We start from the raw sequence: 19553 nt of genomic DNA, 5'->3' as shown, positions 1-19553 counted from the left end.
GATAGCTAGAAGCAGCATGAAGCGTTCAGGTCCTTCACTTAAGATAAAGTACCAATACAGTAAGGTAAAAATACTCCATTACAAGTAAAAGTACTGAAAAGTGTTAAAGTATCAGTACTTGTTTGGTCCCTCTGATTGATCATCATTCGATTATCGATGGTGCAACTTCGTCATGTTTCTGTTTAAACAAGTTTAACCTGCCTTATATGACGGGTTGTGTTCAGGGACAGCAGGTCACTGGGCGGCAAGGAGATGATTAATACTGGAGGAAATAAGAAAAACTAAGTTCTGATACACAAATCTGTTTCCAGTTTGCCGACTGTTCCTCTAATCTTTGATTTTTTTGGTGAGAAACTGGATCATTTGAACATTTACTGAAATGAAACCATGTGAGCAGTTTGGAGGGAAACTATTTGCTGGAGCTGTTCACAACTCACACACATCTGACATGTGACCTCGACTACTTTCTGCAAGATGTCAAGAGGCCAACAGGCTGGAAACCACTAGTTTAATCCTACACAGCTCACAAGCTTGTTATATTGTGCCTGGTGTGAAATCTCCTCCAAATTAACTAAAGCTGTCAAATAAGTTTAGTGAACAAAGCTCAGTATTTATGAAGTGGGACCATCATGTAGCATGAAATGGGGAAACTCAGCTACAGTCCAACTCGCTCAGTATGGACGTGAATTTACCGAATTACTTTCCATAACTAGAAACCAGCAGCAGGTTACCGTGAAGACTAAACCCCCTGGAACTACGTCAAATAAATGAGATACAGCTTTAAACCGTGGCGATGGTTTGTCCTGTCCTCGGTCTATGGAGCAACCTAAAAACCAATCTCATGTGTTGACAGGAGCAGACAATGACAACGACATGGTGGACCTTTTCAGTTCACAGCTCCACCACCACACATCACTTCACTGGTCTCACACAACGACCTCTCTGTGTTGCTCACATGGAACAAACAGAAACTGGCTTTGAAACGCTCCTCGAGGACGGGGCTGCTGGCGGAGGAGACACAGATGAAGTTATACGTAGAATCCATGAACGGTGGACGTGAATGAGACGTTCTGCTCAGGAAGGGCAGGAAATGAAGCATTAATGAGTCTTCTGTAGCTCGTCTCTACTTTTCCTGGATGTGTGATGTGTGTGTTGTTCCACTTGAAGCTGTGTTTGACTGTGGATGTGATATAACGGCCTGTTTGCCTGCCGTCGTGCTCTGTGGTGACGGACTCCGATGCTGACGTCCTCTCAGCCTCGGTGGAGACAGAGGCCTCGTCAGCTGTGCTACTATCACTGTGAGTGTTTAAACACAGCTGTAGAGTAAAGCAAACACTGGTTGGAGCCAAACTCTGTGTTAGCGCTGCTGTATCATGTGAGTAATAAATGAATGAGGGTTAACTCTCTCCTTGTGTATCTGCATGAACATCAGCATTACCTGCAGGGCAGCATGTGTAGTTGGCTGGTGGAGACAGATCACAAACTTAATACGCACCAGTGTGAACCAAACATCAACTCCTTCTCTTTACATCGGACCATCTCCATCTAAACATTACACTGTAAACTCACTATGACGGACCAAATAAGGAGGACGGTGTTTTCCAGCCAACACTGGCTCAGGCATGGGCTGATCCATGCAGCGCTCTGAAACATCGTTAGACTGCCAGAACATCACATGACGCTGCAGCACATTCTCTCTGCCTCTCTGAGCATGACTGTGGACGAACTGGACGGTCAACAAGACGTAGTTTTGTCTCCAGAGGCTGACAGTACAGGCAGGAACTTTGTCAAACCAAACTTAATTAGCTCCAAAGGTTTCAGCTGGAAACCTCCAACAACAAAGGCATCACTTAGAATCCTTAGTTGGTCAGATTACGCTTGAGGAAAAGTTGTAATCCTTGTACTTGCTTAATGTTTTATCATCTAACTGTGTAATTACTCCTGGTTGTATGGATGTTAGTGGTGGAGTCATTCCATTAGCGTCAAACTCCTTCAGACACACACGGAATTCCCAGGAAAAAAAGACATGTGATACAGCTTTGCTGCTTGTCATTTTTATTTCATCACAGTCAGCCTCGCTGCCCAATGCTGTATTAAATTCCTGCTAATTAGATTCTGACTGAAATATCAGTTGTTCGCTAGCGAAGCTTTGTTGTACAGAATATAATGGAGAACCTGATCCATCCATCTGTAGTTACTCTGTAGAGGATCATGAGGTGGGAACCACTCTGAACAGGCCTCTAGTCCATAAGGGTTAACACAAAGAAACACACCACCGTGCACGCTCACGTTCACAACAATTAATCCACCATGCATGTCCTTCATCTGGGAGAAATCCCAGAGACACCTGCAGAGGCACAAGGAGAATGTGAAAACTCGACACAGAAAGCTTTATCAAACCTGAAACCTGCTCGGGACACTTTGGACATGGTGTCATCATGTCGTTTCTCCAGCCGAGGGCACTTCAGTGTCATTAACTCTCACACTGACTGCAGCACCTGCAGCAGAGCACACAGCTGAGCAGACATGGTGCGGAGTCCAGCAGCGTCTTTAGAGCTAAGCTGCTAGTTTGTGACATATATGGCTTAAAAACTAATAAAAAATGAAATCATTCTCCTTTTCAATACATCTCTACCATACTGCGTTAACATATGTGAAGGAAACCGGTCAATATATCAATATCAGAAGCTTTTACTTCCTTGAACGTGGCATCAGGCCCAAACATGCAGCATCAGTCCGGCTCTACTGCTAAAGTAAACCCAATATTTTGTTGTTTCCCATGAACATAATTCAGCATTTAAGGCGACATCACATGACACAGCTGACGTAAACGGCAACCGATCCTCAAAAATGCAATGTTTTCAGAAAATAACTTTGTAATATTTGCAAGTTCCGCCAAAGAGAAGCCACAGAGACGACAAAAAAGTTGTTTATACCACGATAGCCAATGGATGTCAACAATCCCACCTGGTCCAGGATCTTCAGCAGCACAAGTACAAGACAGAATATTTAAAACGGTCACAACTGAAGTCGAACTCTGCTTTAGACCAGCTGGCAGAAGAGCAAATGATTCCTAAATAGTCTCAGAATCCAACTCTCAAATGTTTTTCATTCCCTGCAGAAAAAAACAACACTTTTCTGTACAAAAGGAAATGCTTCATCGGCAGCTGGTTGTTTTTAGCCGCAGCACAGGGCCTGTAGATAACTCTGGCTGGCATCAGTGCAGTTTGTACTCCGAGTGTCCAACAGGGGGAAGACCAGCAGGGAGCGGTCCTAAAGCCGAACAAAGCCCTGCTGTGTTTGCCGGGCACGCTGACCCTTCCCAGCAGCACCGCTAGAGCTGGCGTCATCAACAGGAAACCTGTCGTCGCTGCTGAGTAAAGAGGAGCCTGATAGAGCTGATAAGAACGGAGACTCTGAGGATGGTCCAGCAGCCTTTTGTCAGAAGACACTTCCTCTCACACACTCAGCAGGGAGGCGACTTGTGGCGTTTTGTCACGAGACTGAGGCTCAACACTGGAAATCAACAAAACACAAGAACCCGTCTGCTCTCTGACCAACGGATATTAGCTCCACCGACGCTCCTTAATGCTCCTCAGCACAGCTTCAGTGGATTATGGGTTACAGAGACGAACTAACTAAACAGAGTTCCTGAAAAAATCCAAAGCCACAGCTAAGTGGCAGTTGGCTTGTAATAACAGTTTTCCTTTTGAAAGGCGTTTGAGTTCCTGCCAAGGACTTCTCGACAAATTTCTGTCATTAATGTCCCACAAAAGAGGACAGGTAAGAAATCGCTAAACTGAAACAGGTAGTGTGGCTGCATAATACAGATTCTATACATATGTCCGGATTAAATGTTTCACGTCAGCTTTTAGTAAATGAAAGTTATTGTCCATGTCAGTGCACAGATGTGTCCCCTACCTGCTGATCACAGCTTCACTTCTATCCCTGGCTGTCAGGGCTTGTGTTGTGGTGATGGCTGCTGAGTGCCATGCAGGCTGGGCCCCATGCACATCTGTAAAAAGAGGCCCGGCCGTGCTCAGATCCACTCCTCTCTTGCCTACCCCGACATTTTCACCCACCACAGAAATCTACTCCAGTGGAATTTCCTCTCACTGGACCAGCAAATGCCCTTAACATGCAGTTTAGAGATACAGCGAGAGAGGAGAGAGCTAGACGCTGGTAGCACCGCTGTGAACAGGAACCGCTATCAAACCGCTGAGTGTGTCTATGCCCTCTACATATTTAATATGAGCAGCAGCACGAGTGGGAAGAGAAACGGGACAACAGATCTCTTTCAATGCACTGCAAAAAGCAAGACGGAATAAATATGTGTGAGCATCCGTCTGCTCCACAGAGGGTCAGTGATCTGTGTCACTTAGTGAGGTCGAGGCTGCAGCGGAGGTCATCAGCCTCAAGGGCAAGAAAACGCCGTCTTCCGTCTGCTTCAGCTCCTCACTGGCGTCATCGGCTGAGGCCATGACAGCGTCCAGCGACAGTGGCATGGCAAACACTGTCATGTGAAGCTACTTTATCACGGTCTACTGAGCCACAAACATGCTGTAAGAATGAAGACATTCTCATTGTGTTTAAACAAGCATTGAAGTTGAACATATTTGTACATATTTACTGCTTCCTGACAATGTGACCAGATAATTGTGAGTATCTCTGAGCAGTGAGGATTGTCACTACTTTGGTCAACTAAATATTACAGCATGTGCAGCAAATATGACCCAACTCGCATTAAACCACAGCTGGACCTTCAGCTGAGCAGCAGCCACAGTGGCACCAAGTACCGAGTAACTGATAGTGGTCAGAACTGTGTGGAAAGGATGGATGGAGCTTCGGGCTTGAAAGTCCAATGCAGACGTGCCCTGAACCTGCACTCTTCTTAATGGCCAGCAGGGGGCCACGGCTCTGGTTGTATGGCACTCTATGAGAAAATGACCCTACTTCCAACTGGACTTACTCCTTCAGTAAACACTTTTCAAAGGGCTTAACAGTCCTAAATGTTAGTTTCAAGTCCCTTTGAAAACCGTATGATGTTTGTTTTGTTGATTATGGTCCCATTTAGAGTAAAACAGACAATAAAGCAGAGCACATTTGGGGCGTAGCGACCTAGTGATTGAGAAGTTGCTCCCACATTGGTTTGCATTGTGTCCTCGTCACATCCGGTTTGAAAAGACCAAGACAGCAGAAGTCAAGTTCCAAGCTTGAGGCTTCAAAAGGAGTCCACAAACAAACAGCAGCACCGGTAGCACCATTAGCCAACATGAGCTACTGGTCTGGAGACTGAGGAGGGCGGAGGCAGCAGAACCCCGGAGGGTACTTCATGAAGAAAGGCTGTTTTGTATCACGTCTAAATGCAGATCTGTTTTTGTAATAGGAGGAATGTTTAAAAAAATAGCTGTCATGTTATTGGACGACATTTCTTACGAACATACTTGCAACACAAACTGCAAAATGTTCTCAGACTACATCAATTAACATGATTGATTACTTTCACTGGGTTATTTTCTGGATGGATCGATCTGCTGGTTTTCTCTGGATCGGTGTCACCACATTGACCAAGTTCCATCTTTTCTTTATACACTTTTGAATTAAACATCCACTTTACTGCACAATTACTAACAACGATTGTGAAAATGTGCGTGAAGCGTGTGAGACGGTCACAGTGAGACGAACACTCCCACAGGACTCCCACAGCAGGGTCCCACATGACGGTGCACGGCGGTACCACCGAGGTATGGGCACACACTCAGCCCGACCAGCACCGCACACCAGCCACAACACCAGCCCATTATGCTGCTGCTACACATGAGCGAGGGGAGTCTGAAAGCATGACCCGGAGCCCCACGGCTGGAGCACACTTCTCTTTTCTGAACACCATTTATCTTTCTGCTCGGCTGCACTGTGTAAGCCGGCGGTCTGAGGGCCGAGAGGCAGGAGGCTTCACCCGACATACCACAAGCACACCGGTGTTGACGGAGCAGCAGCTCTGGACAAGTGTGGATGCGTCCCTAATGGCTACGTGTCTGACAGACAGGAGACACACAGTGAGACAGACAGGTAAAGGTGTCGGCCCGTCAGCCCCCCACCCACCGTCTCCATCCACCAGCAGCCAGGCCGAGGACAGACGAGCTGCTGAGAGCCAGAGGAAGAGGAGTGGGAGGAGAGGGATGACAGGGGAATCTGTGGGCCAGGGGCAGGGAGATGAAAAGGAAGAGGGGGAGGTGGTCCAGGTGTTCAGCTCCCAGTCGTGTGGTCAAACACTCAGAATACGCCATCGCTCTGTCTCTGAGTGATGCACGCTGCTGTAAGGAGAGCCTCTCACACTCAAGGTATTCTGCAGCAAAGGAGCTCAGAAACTAACCGTAGCCCAGCTGAAGTTACAGAGCAGTAAAAAGCAACACATTTCCTTTGCGAACACCACAGCAGCTCACCACAGACGTCAACAAAACCCTCCACACTCTCCATTTTTTCTGCTCGGCTCCAATCAAACATGTGGAAACTGTCTGTAGTGTCCTCATGGCAGGGTGAGAGACGGCAGAGTGGCAGGAAGAAGAGAAGAAACTGACCTTCAAAGTCTGAAATGATCCCTTCCAAGTGAGCGTTGACAGAGGAATCAGACATTTTGGGGAGTAAGTGTGTATGTGTGTGGAGAGGAAGTAGGATTCCCTTTTCCCCAGCAAGGAAAAGTCTTCCTGAGGCGTCCAGTCCCGCTTTAAACAAATCCCAAATTAGGAGCCGTGAAGGGAGAGAAGGGAGGAAGAAGAAGAAAAAAAACGGCAGCGTTGAGCAGCTCACTGATCCAAACCCTCTCCCTATCTCTCTCTCTGCTCTGCTTCTTAAAGCAGCAACTTATTTTCCTCTTCTCCTCTTTCTCAACTTCCAGAGCTTGGAATGAGCGAGCAGTGACAACCCCCCACCCTCCCTCTCTCCCTCTCCAACCCTCCCCCCTTCGCCTTCCCTCCATATCTCCCTCCCCTTATGCAGCCCTCCTCTCAGACTACCTTCTTTCTGTGAAACCTCTCATTTTCGACGGGGCTAGTCGGCGTTCAAACACACTTCCTGCAGGCTCGATCACATGACTCCTGGGCAACCTTTTTTTTCCAGAAGCCTGTTGAATACGACGGCAGCAGCAGCAGCAGCATCCTGCAGCAGCAGCACACGTCCACAGAAGGCATCAGTCCATCTCACTGGGGACGCAGGAGAAGTTACAGTAGGTGGACAATCGGACTAACATGCACTAATATGGTCAGGGCAGGCTCGCACAGGCGGCTCGCAGGTCGTCTGACATGCTCAGTCCGCTCTGGAGGCAGACATCAATAAATAAGTAGCCTAATGACTTAATGACCATGTGAATGAGGCTCTGTGTGAGGGGGTGGGGGGGAGATGTGTACTCGTCTCTGTGCACGAGCTCGGGGGAACGTAAGGATGTTGGGGGAAGTCTCAGTCTGTGTCAATGAACGCATGTCAAGAATGCCAAAGATCATGTAGAGCTGAGAGCATTCAGAGAGTTAAAGGCTGATCTCCACCACCCAGGTACCAGCCCTGGTTCAGTCTGTAGCAGCCACAGGCAAGCAGGGAGAGAAAACAGGGCTGCTGGCTTCTGAACCGTTCATTAGTGAGACGGTAAACACTCACAGGATAATGCTAGTCGCTGTGTGTGCTGCAAGATTCTCCTCTTACAAGGCGCAGAACTCTCATTTCAGACCACAAAGATAGACTGACTCCAAAATAAAGGCAGCAACACCTGAACGACACATAGAGAAAAACAAAGGGTGTCTGGAGAGGTGAAAGGAAAGAAGGAGAAAGACACAGAAAATGTCTTGGATTTGAATTTGGATCAAGAAAAAGTTTCCGTCCCCCCGTAGCTGCTGTCCCACGTGTGATTTATCAACATGAGCTGGGACGACATCCTGCCGTCTGTCAAGCCAACTCGTTGCTTACATTGCAATCAGAGTTTTCTGTTGATTTAGGCGTCGTAAACACAGATGTGCACAGATACACACTGATCTCTGAGAATAAATACGAGGCTTTACTGTACCAAGTCCTGCAACCTGATATTAATCTTACACCACATTTCCCTGCCATTGAACCATGCAAAGAATGTAACCGCAACATGTGGGCAACCTGTGAGCAGAAATTACAAGAGCCAGGACAGGTAAAAACCCTTCTCAGTGTCTGGAATGCCAGATACTCATTATCTCCTGGCACGATTGTGTTTCCTTTGTCTCCCACCTACAGGAGCAGCGTTAGGGCTGTCAGCAGAGACGCTGTCTGTCATGGCCTCCACTCACACGGAGGCTCATCTGTAGTGTCAGCAAGTTCTTCAAGCGCTGTGAAGCCCACAACGTCTCCTAATGTGCCGCGTTGTCCAGCAGAGGTCAGCGTTGCACTGATAAATAAGACCTGTCGCTATGGGCAACCCTGTTGGTGGGGCAGCGTGGCTGTCGTACAGTAACACAATCTGGAGACAGATAAAGATGGAGACACACCCTCAGCCCGCACATGTGGTGGATTCCTGCACGCACGCACACACACACACACACACACACAGTAAATATGTGTGCAGCACATGCATGCTACAGACGTGCACACTGGGCCCTGCACCCAACCCTTCCTCCCAAACACACACATGTAGCTCTATCTTTGTGAGGACACTTGCTGCCATAACGCTCCCTTTACTCCAACTTTAACCGTCACAACTGGGCAACACAAATCTAACTTTAAGCCTAAAACCCTTTCTGAACTCCTGCTAGGCTCCTTGAATGCTTTCAAATGAAAACTCTGTCCACTCAAAGACAGAAAGACATGCACACACAGACAGCAAAGCACACTTCCTTCCACTGCATATCCCTGCAAGCCCCAGCAAGCCCAGACAGCGCTAATCCAATCTGCTGTAACAACTGGCACACTGGGAGCAGACCAGAATGTTTTTCGCCCTGTGAAGAACTTCATTCATATCATAGCAATCATGCGCTTGCACTCAGCATATGTGGCGCTCTGAAAAAAACATTTTTATCTGCTATTTGTGGACCACATGCCTCGAACATGGTATGTAAAGGCCTAGACGTGTGTGACGGGGAGGTTTCATGAGGTGATGTTGATTCCACATGTCAGTGTTCAGATCTTCTGATGGAGCTGATTCCACTACATTTCTGACGCGTCCTCATTCCAGCGTCAGGGTGGATACCGATGTATATCTGCTGTAAGCAAAAGAGTCGATGCTGAATGTGTTCGGGCCTCCTGCCTCCTTTACGCTGTTGTATTGTAAATGGTGTTCAGAGAGACAGAGACAGCCGCCCACGGCTTAAAGACACCCAGACCACCACCAGCACCGCTCCGACGTGGGCCCTGCCCTTGTAGGAGCTGAAAACTGAGAGCAGCAGAGTGGGAGGAGGAGGAGGAGGAGGATGGCTTCTATAAACGGATGCCAGGCTGGCGTGGCAGTTGCTAGGGCAATGCCAGGGCAACGACAGACTGCCAGTGTCAGCGGTCGATCTTCAGACGCACAAACGTGCACAAAGACAGCAACAGGTTGATGTGCATCAGCGCCAGCCGGCCTCCTCCCTGTCCAGACCGCGCCAGCAAACAGACGTCCTGCAAACTCTGGAATCTGAGATGCAGCTCCAAGAAACGCTTCAACGGTAACCGAACCCTCACTGAGCAGAGGAATGCAGCGCTGTACCTGAAATGTTTCATTCATGATTACAGCTGTGTCAACGGCAGAACCTTCAATCTGCTAAAAAGCTCATCTATGCAGCAACTGTGTGTAATGATGGATTTATTGTAATAAAAATGTCCTCACAGCTCTGGATTGAGCCAGACAGCTTTAATTAAAGTGACTCCACCGTGTGAACCTGAAGTCTGTGTGGGACCTGATGAGTAGACCAACACAGAACATCAACTCCTGTCAGAGTCTGTTTAATGAAGTTACTGCTGCAAACCGTGTTCCTGCAGGTACCTGTTAAAGCTGTGGGCAGCAAACAGGCCTTGAGAAGGTGCATTATTGTGTATAAGTTTCAGACATTAATCAAGATGTGCCTGGCTCACATTGTTGGCTGTATTTTGACAGACATGTCGATATGTGAAGTAACAGACACCAATGGGTGGTGAGGAACCACCTGGACACAAGCCGGGACTGGATCCATCCCAGCTGGGTCTCCTCAGTGACACCGTGTGTTGTTTAAAAACCCAAAACACCCAAAGACCTGAGGACATGTCACTGATGATGCGTGCAGGTGTCTGAAGATGATGCACTGCGAGTTAACAGCAGTGTGACAGGAAGCCGACGATCCACAGGAGAAGCAGAACAAGCAAAAGACACGAAAGCTGGTTTGTAATGTTGCAGAGTTTTGTGTGTTTGTGCACATTTGCTGACAAAAGACACAAAAACTGACTCATTTGAATTTTCTGCAGTTTTCATTCTGGAAAAATCTCTGTGCAGAAATGTGAAGAAAAGCCTGAAAGCCTGGAAAGCAGCCCTCTCACTGTGAAACACAACAGTCCGGCCTTGGCCTCTGCAGGCTGAACGCATCGTATGTGTGTAACAAGACGTTTTCCCTCCTCGTCAGCCTCCTCGCTGTTACATTAGCTTTGAATATTGCTGTGTTCACTGTTCCTTCATGGTCAAGTGTGCAACTGCAGCGCAAATAATCAGAACAAGCAGGAAATAACATCAGACATTAACCATGAACCTCCGCTGTATTCTGGAGGCAGATCGGTGCTTTCTAGTATTTGAGGGAACACGACCTCAGAAAGTGTTCAGTGATGATGCAGCTGAACAAAAACAGGTAATATGTTGGTTATAATATTAGACTGAGCCGGTCCCACTGGGTCGGTCATGAACAGATAAGAGAAAAGAGGGAAACACTACAACGACAACTTTATAAAAGCTTTCAGAGATCATTTAATAGATTAATGGAAAGTCCTCATTAAGAAAAATGTTATCTTGGGCAAGTTAAACAGTTTAATAACTTTCTATAAAAGTTGTTTGTTTGCTTGGTTTTATAACGATCAGTGTTTGATTACCAGGTCGAGTCGGGTTTAGACAGTCGTTGTTGTTTTAAACATTACCAGTACCAGCTACAGAGGAAACTCCAGCTTCCTGCTGAGTTCATCCTAAAACAACAAAAGCTTTGTTGGCCTCCACGCAGTCGACTCACCCATGAGTCAGGCTGTATCAAACAGGCCATCTGGAAGAGGTAAAGTCTGTGTGTCGGTGAGTGCGTGCATTGCGTGCATTGTTTGCGTGTGCTCAATTTGTGCATGCATGTATGTTTTGGATGTGAGTTGCTAGTTACTGCAACTCTGTTTACATGGCAACCTCCATAATAAGCTGCCCTACCTGGCTCAGGGCTGCAGAGGGGGGAGGCGGATGAACGAGGCAGAAGGTCGGAGAAGGTGTGCCAGGCAGGAGGAAAGAAAAGACATTCAGAGAGCCGTGAAGTGACACTGAACCCCACAGAGTTAATGGAAACTAGAGGCAGAGAGACTTCTGCTGCTGTGTGTGAGACAGAGACAGAAGGAGGGCAGTGTTAGCAGGACTAATGCAATCAGCAGCACAGGTCATGTACATCCACTAGAACAGCGCCTGGCTTTCAGTACAGCACAGGACTGTGTTTTCAGAATGAGTGGTAGAGGAAGCAGCGCCGCCACAGACAGACACACACGTACAGCCTCACACAGTGTAAGAAGCTGCATCAGTGGGTGAAATGTAAGCGCAGTAAAGGTTCAGCAGGTTGGACACCTTCACAGTATCAGAGACATGAAACCCTGCTGCGGCCCTACAGCGCACACGGCAAAGTGGCTGCATCCAAAGTAGACACACAGCTGCAGTGACAGCAGCTGCTCTGACCAAATGGTAAACATCAGCACCCGGCCAGGCTCCGCCCCCGCTAACCTTAATCAAACACAGCACCTGTTGGAAACATGGCTCGGCTGCACTGTGCACACACAAACGCACACACACCTACACACACACACACACACACACGCACACACACACACACACACACGCACACGCACGATGGCAAACTCCCCCAACTGTTGCTGCTCAGTGGTTTTCTTTGCAGTGCATCAACTGTCTGGACACACATGTTGCTGCCTGCATGTGTGTGTGTGTGTGTGTGTATGTGTGTGTGTGTGTCATGCATGTGGTGGGACAGCTGTTAAATACAGGGAGCAGCTGTCCTCCATCAGAAATGACTCCAAATAAAAGCCCCTCTCTCTGCTCCGGTCCTCCACCAGGTCGTAGCGCCGTTTATTACGTCAACAAGTCTGCAATGTCACTGTTCTGCCTGTTGCCATGGCAACACACATAAAACCCCAATCCCCGGGAAGAGGGGCAAAACTTTGACAAACAATTTACAGGGTAATCCTCAAACCAAGCACACACAAAGATGTAACACAGGAGTAGCTTGTGAGCTGGAAGAGGTTAATATGCAAACAGCAGAGCAGCTCGACTTCCTCGACTCAGCAGCTCCACCTGCTGGCAGCAGTACATGCTGCACCGCAAGGCTTTCAGCACAAGCTCAACACAACAGAAGTCTTTCAGGGAATTTATTCATATAAAGGTTGAAAACGCACATTACAGCTCCTGCAGAAGTCATCAGCATGAGCTTTCAATCAGCCTCTGACTGTTTTCTGTGTCACACAGACTTTAATCAAACCACATCAGCTGACTTCACTGTGGCTGGAATGAGTGGAACACGTCAGCCCTTCATGCTTCACCCCCATCTGCCGCGGTTCATGGAGAGTTTCCGCTCCATCATTGTTGATTCATGTGGGAATAAAGAAAACACAAAGGAAACAAAGGGAGCCTTGCATATCTGCATCCACTCCAGAGCGGCAGTGATTTGATTTGGCCGAGGGAACATGACGTGGGTCCAGATAACATGGACCGGTCAGCGCCACACCCTCGTGTCTTCAAGAGGAGCTGGAACCCAATTTAACTGATACTGGGGGGCTGAGGAGGAGACAGGTACACCACAACATCCAAAGGCCGAGGTGTCCTCCCATGACACAGCAGTTATTAATAAATGCTGTGTCATGGGAGCCTCTAACACCAGCAGACCTGAAGTCACTGATGGAGCTGAAGCCTGTACATTGAAACGAGCTGTACGAGCACAGAAACACACATCAACCCCTCACTCAGAGACTTCACTCAGAGACTTCACTCAGACCTCATCCCATTCTGTTATTCAGACATAAGTCGCTTTACGTTAATGCTCCTCACAGCTTCGCTCACCACATTAACATTAACGGAGAGTAGATACATGATTCACTCCTAACAAGAGCTGTAAACAACAAACTACACATCATCTTCTGTTAAATCCATGTTACAGTCATCCCTGGTGAGTGTCATTAACCTGACCTGTTAATACGTTGTATTGTATTTACATCTTAGTTTGTCACAGATTACATCAACTCCAGGGCAAATGCAATGTTCTTCTGTGATTTTAGCTCTAAAACGGAGTCCTTTGTGCTCTCTGTAATGTCTTACGGATCAATATTAGTGCTCTTATGTGTAAAAAGCCTTCATCACGCCTTCACAACTCAAAGCACGATGTTGTAAATGTGTGGCTGAACGTGCGTTTGTTGAAAGGGACAGAAATGCCGCTGACAGTTCATTCAGACATGAAGTCGACACATTCAGACGCCACAACAGAGCACGAAAACAAAAAACAACATAAATACTTCAGTGAACATTCAAACCAAAGTGAAAGCTGCAGAACGTCGTCCTGCTGAAGCTGTTAGCGCTCCCAGCACCCGGAGACAGGAAGTGATACCTCCATCACACACCTGTCAATGACCTCACCTCCATCCCTGTACAAGCCTCAATGTGTCCCACACACACACACACACTCACACACACTCACAATAGCACAGAACAACACACGCTCCTGCAGCCACTTGACCGTTTCCACTTTTCATGCACAATGAGCTTTTTTTTACAACAGTCACACTCACAGCCATAAAAATACCAGCACGAGGCCGAGCGCTCTGCCTCCCTGATGACTTTAGCATAACGTACAGCTCACATATGGACGCACACGCTGACTTATCGTTCCCGTATGTCCGCTGTTTAGTGCACCGTCAGACATACAGAGTTTGGAAAAAACAAGGACTGAGGCAGAGCTTTCCCTAAACTAAAGGAGGCCACTGACTGATGGCCAACGTGGGATCAGAGCCACCAGGGACAAGAGTTGTACTGTTCAAACAGAGCTCTTTCCTGTTTCTGCACCAAAGAAGAATGAGAGAATGCAGAAGGAGGGACAGAAAAACAGGCAGAAACGTCTCAGACACACAGAACACAGACGTATCTCTCAGTCGAGTCTGTCGCTGTTATTTTCAAGCAGAACAAGAAAATGTGAAGGCAGACGGACTCATGACTGGAAAAGTGTTGGTGGCAGAGCACCGACCTGAAGGACAGAAACAACGAGAGCGGCCACAGACAGAGACAGAACAAACACTGGAGGACAGATAAAGCAGGACAGGTCGGCTACGCTGCTGCTCAGCTCGGCTCCAAACCCCAAAGAAAACATGCAGTCAGCAAACAGGACAGAATGAGAGAGTGGAAAATACCATGGAGGGGAAACAGAGTCAGGCTGGTGCAGAAAAAGACACGGGATCAGAGTGAAAGTGCTGAGTGAAGAGGCTTCAAGCACACTGGAGCTGGTGTGGGTCTTACCTGAGAACTTGTCCCCCTCCATAACCAGTCACTCCCTCCACAGCAGCCACATGTACCGTCTGCTCTCCCACTCCACTCTCTCTCTCCCTGCCTTTTTTTAGACTTCCCTTTTCTCTCCCTCCCTCTGTTCCTCTTCCCCCTCTTCTTACTCTCTCTTTCCTCTCGGCTCTGCTGTCCTCCCTCCCTCCCTCCCTCCGACCACTTTGATTCCTTCAGTGTGTCTTGCTAATGAATTCAGAATTACGACATCCCCATGTGCTGATCATATGTTGCTGCTCTCTCTCTCTGCTTCTTTCCTCACATCAGACCAGCAGACTGAAGCAGCATTGTATGTTGAATATAGAAACCATTAGCTCGGCCATGTGACACAGACAGCCTCCGTCCAGACAGAAATAACCTGCTCGACTTGAAAACTCTTCTGTCAGCCAACTTGTGATGTTGCTTGTGTGTGTGTTTGCCGAGATTCATTTGATAGCGACTGCGATCCTGTCGGGCTGGTGTGACTCTCAGCTATGTCTGGACTTCCTCGTGATGAATCGGACGCCTGCTGAAATAATACTGATGTGCAAAAACAATATGGCGCAGAAGCAACGGAGGAACCTAATCACAACACGCTTCTCGTCATTGTGCACAATCGATGCAGGGACAAAGTGTGTCTGGTGTGTGTGTTGTGAGCACCAGCGTTGCTCTGAAATGTGTGTTCAGGAAACTCAGATGACCTCTGACCACCGGCACGTCGCTCACATCGCGCCGGAGGTTGGAGGTCGTATGGCAAACGTCTGAGCGGTGATAGAGAGCTCAAACCCCCTCAGACATGTCGGCCTGCAGCAGGGACCTCGTGTATCGGGCGTGTTTGCGTATCATTTGAAATGAATGTGTGTTTTTTTTTCATTCATGCGTCTGTCTGGACTCTCATCTCCACTAATCCTTCAGTTTAAACCCACCAAAGCTGATATTTGGTGCACTGGATGATGAAGTAAGGAAAAGTCGGTGCATTAGCGGCCCCAAATGGACAAATTATGGAACTCTGATGACTTGCAAGCTGACACAAGTGAAAAGCAAACAGTGCACAAACCTAAAAAGCAGGAGGGATTAGCATTCAATAGCTGCAGATAGACGCTCAGTGTTGATGTGCGATCTAAGCTTCAGAGTTCACTCACTCTTATTCTGGGTTTACTCTCAACAATCATCCTGACAATTTGCCAAACAAAGAGAAGCTGTAAGAGGTCAGAGAAGGTGAATCCGACTGTCTTTCTGTCTTATACATTTATTTTTATACATATGCTGGAATATGTGCAACAACATTATTGTCCTACTTACAGACAAATCTGTGCGACGTAGATAATAATTACTTCTCTTTGTGTTTCTATTCATGAACTGCTATTTCTAGAACTTTGTTTATTTGGGGTTTTATTTTTTACACTTTTCTCTTTGCTGCTGCAACACAGCAAACGTCTCCACTCATCTAAAAGTCAACAACACCAAACATGAACATTAAAACAAATCTTTAAGCTGATCGCGGGGCTCGGTGTCGTCCTCTCAGCTGCTGTAATGACACTAATACTATATAATCACCGCTTCACTCTGCAGACACTCACTTAATAATAAGATAAGCCCTGATTAAGTGCATGTGTGTGCTGAACAGAGCAGGATGTGCTGACTCCCAGATGGGACTTAACCACACACAGACCAACAATAGGGACAGTGTTGGACAGACGTGTGTGTGTTACAGTAAAGCATCCTCCCAAACACACGCCCGCCGGCTCATAAATCTGCCCCGTTGGCAGATGTTTTGTGTGGGGCATCTCCCTGCAAATGCCAGCTCACACACACCTGACACACACACACACCCTGCGGCAACTGCATCATCGCCGGGGAGGTCTTCTGACATGCATCCGCAGTCTTAAGCAGTTTCCTGTGACCTGTGGGGGCGTATACCTGCATCTGTCTGTCAGCCTGCATGAGTGTGTGTCTATCTCTGCTCCCTCTGTGTGGTTTCTAAAGACGGCAAAACACAGCAGCTCATAGAATCAGCAGTCTGATGAGGCTGCAACAGTCTTCATAAACAAAACTGAGCTTTTCATGTTTCCTGCATGTCAAGATGCTCGTCTGGATATGTGAGAACGCTGCCTGTCGGACTGTGGTTCTTCTTTTCTCTTGTCTCCTGCTGTCTCAATACACATCCTGCAGTTTATCAGCCCTCCAGCGTTCTCCTGTACGGGGCATTAGCTGGCCTTTCCTACCAAACGAGCTCCTGCTGCTGCGTCAGAGAGACTCTCCCCTGCAGCCGATCACATGACGAGTTTATGGCTTCACAAACAGACTCAACAAAGCCATCTGTATGTGCTGTTCCACTGGTGCATGTTTCTTGTTCCAGTTTGCCAGCACTGAGGATTAACTACAGTATAATTTAACCAACTCTGCAAAGCTGTTTTTAGGCACAGCTGGTGGGGACGCTATTAAAATGAACTTTTCAAGTGTGTTTTGGAACCGACACGGTACGTCTTCATGTATGTAGACACAGCACTGGTGTGTTTCTGCTGCACACGAGACACAAAATGAAAACTGGGTTTAGGAGTGAGACATAAACACCAAATAAGGTCTTTTCCGTGTTTTCTGTGACGTTTCGCCACGTGTCGGTCTGCATGACTACAACCTGCTGCTATCTGCTATCAGCTGTTATCTGGGCAGGGAGAGGACCTGCTCTGCCCTCAGCGTTACCACACCGACTCCGACTTACGTAATGCTTTACAGGAACCGTGAGCAGAGCTTGATACAGGCAATGTTGACAAAGAAAAGGACAAGTGATAATGTGAGTTTTAGGCACTTGATATGGCTAGATCTGTTCTTCCATTCGGTCTTATCATAAATTCCTGCTGCTGCATGGCTGTAAGCATACAGACAGCGTGTCTATGACTCAGCACCAGGAGGAACAAGCAGAGTCGTGAAACAGGTGTTCTGGCCCCACGGAGGCCTGATCTCAACCTCATGGAATCAGTCTGCCTGTTACAGACCCCGAGGCAGCCCACCTCCACAAAGGAGGCCGAGGCAACTTCTCCAAGATGCCAAGTAACTCAAAAAAACTGCACAAGCAACCGAGGAGGACAAACGGTGGACACTACATACTGAGGTCACTGACGAAAACAAATCCACGTAGGATTTATTCTCACTTTGTCTCGTGTCTCCTGCGCAGCATGTAGTGTCTTTGTAGGGATGCATGTGTTGCACATGTGGACGGATGGACGTGCCGAGGTGCAGGCTACTTACTGGGGCTGGTGAGGGCCGACACCTCTCTCTCTGTTCTCTTGGCTCGAGCACTTGCCGATCGTGCTGCAAACAGACACAAAGACGAGCAAACATGAGTAAAATCTCCTCATCTGTAATCCAGTGAACTGCTCTGGTGTCATAATAACGTCACCGTTAGGAAAGAACTCAGTGCTGATGTCATTCAGTGACTCGGGTTGTGCAGCACAAACATACAGAACATATTACGGGTCCCTTTCTGAAACAGTGAGCGCCGTCCTGGTTTGCATCGTTCTTTTAAAGCCGATGTGTCCTTCACAAGTCCATATTCAAAGTGACACGTCGGACTGGATTCAAACGGGCCTCGAGGAGCCTGTTTCCAGCTCGGTGGTTCTCTGGATAGAAGCATCGGCTAAATCAACAAAGCAACAAAACATACAAGAACCAAATGGAAAACTATTACTTCACATTCTCCCCGAGGCCAAATAATCCACAGCTGCCATGTGGAAAAGCAAAGCAAACCGATGTTACTACTATTGTCTGACCACGGAGGAGCTGACTGTCGGAGGAAAGAGAGACTTTTTTAAAATTTAATTGGTGGTTTGTGTCTGTTTTTACAATTGTGTGGATGAAATAACGACGAAACGAGACCAAAGCCGCAGCTAGAAGAAAAATGCAGCAGAAGAAGAAAAGCGCATGACCAAGTGTGACAACTCAGCTGCAACTGTAGTTTCTATCATAGTGTGTATTTACAACAGTTAGCACATCAACACAGCTCATTAGTGCTGACAGAGGAGCCTACATATCAGTTCTTCAGCGTTATTACAAGAGTAATAAGAGCAAATAATTATAAGCAAATAGAAAAAGTCAGAGAGAAACAACAAAGACGAAGCAGACCACAGTAGATGAGCTACAACTGCAGCAGAAAGTTTCACGTAAAATGAATCTGTCTTCTGAAAACAAAAGGCAGATAACCTTCACACCATGTGACCTTATTCACCTTCACAGCTAAAGTTGCACATGAACGTTGTGTTCAGGATCCAGCAAGGAGGGTTTTTTTGAAAACACAAGGTTCTGTATCTTCATACTGATCGAACAGATCCAGCAGCTGGGTCCGACATGACGCTGGCCGGTTGAGGAATCAGAGGAATGCCGTCTTGGTCGGTGGAAGATAATCTCCCACTGATGGACTCAGTTCTGCTGAATCACCAGCAGTTGTGCAGCTCAACAGGAACACGACGGTTCAGACGGATGATTCAGCTTCGTTTCAGTCAAACAAGTATTCATGCAAAGACTAAAAGACCTGAAGACTTTTGAAATAAGATTTTATGTTGAATTGTTGTTCTTTGAGGTTTTTTAAATCGTGTGTAAGAATCCATACGATTGATATATTTGAACGCCTATTGATGGATTTTTGTTCATTTTCACCAGATGTTTATGGTCCCCAGAGGAGGAATCCTTAAGACTTTAGTGACCAGCTGACATTACATCGAGTTCTAACAGCAAAGCTTTACACTTCAGTTAGTCCAGTACTTTGGTTTACGACCACACAGCCACAAACTTATGATAAAGTGCTTCATTTTCACCTGTCGTCCTACTTAGCACATAAAAG

The 19553-nt window shown here is 47.2% G+C and overlaps 1 protein-coding gene across 3 annotated transcripts in view; it reads right to left on the bottom strand.

The window, feature by feature from the left end:
• The window catches only part of septin9a (septin 9a), a 72098-nt gene that overhangs the window by 42661 nt on the left and 9884 nt on the right, over positions 1-19553 (bottom strand). Inside the window, exon 2 of one of the 3 annotated variants that reach the window (XM_008288060.1) lies at positions 17966-18028. In XM_008288060.1, the coding sequence (XP_008286282.1) occupies positions 17966-18028 (63 nt within the window). Of the gene's footprint in view, positions 1-6578; positions 6925-14698; positions 14774-17965; positions 18029-19553 lie in introns of those variants that run through there. The other 2 variants (XM_008288062.1, XM_008288061.1) reach the window with 2 other exon arrangements.

This window comes from Stegastes partitus, unplaced genomic scaffold (genome assembly GCF_000690725.1).
Source record: "Stegastes partitus isolate 25-593 unplaced genomic scaffold, Stegastes_partitus-1.0.2 Scaffold539, whole genome shotgun sequence".
NCBI classification, from domain to species: domain Eukaryota; kingdom Metazoa; phylum Chordata; class Actinopteri; family Pomacentridae; genus Stegastes; species Stegastes partitus.
The sequence above is the reverse complement of the archived record's forward strand: the minus strand, read 5'-3'. Positions and strand labels throughout refer to the sequence as shown.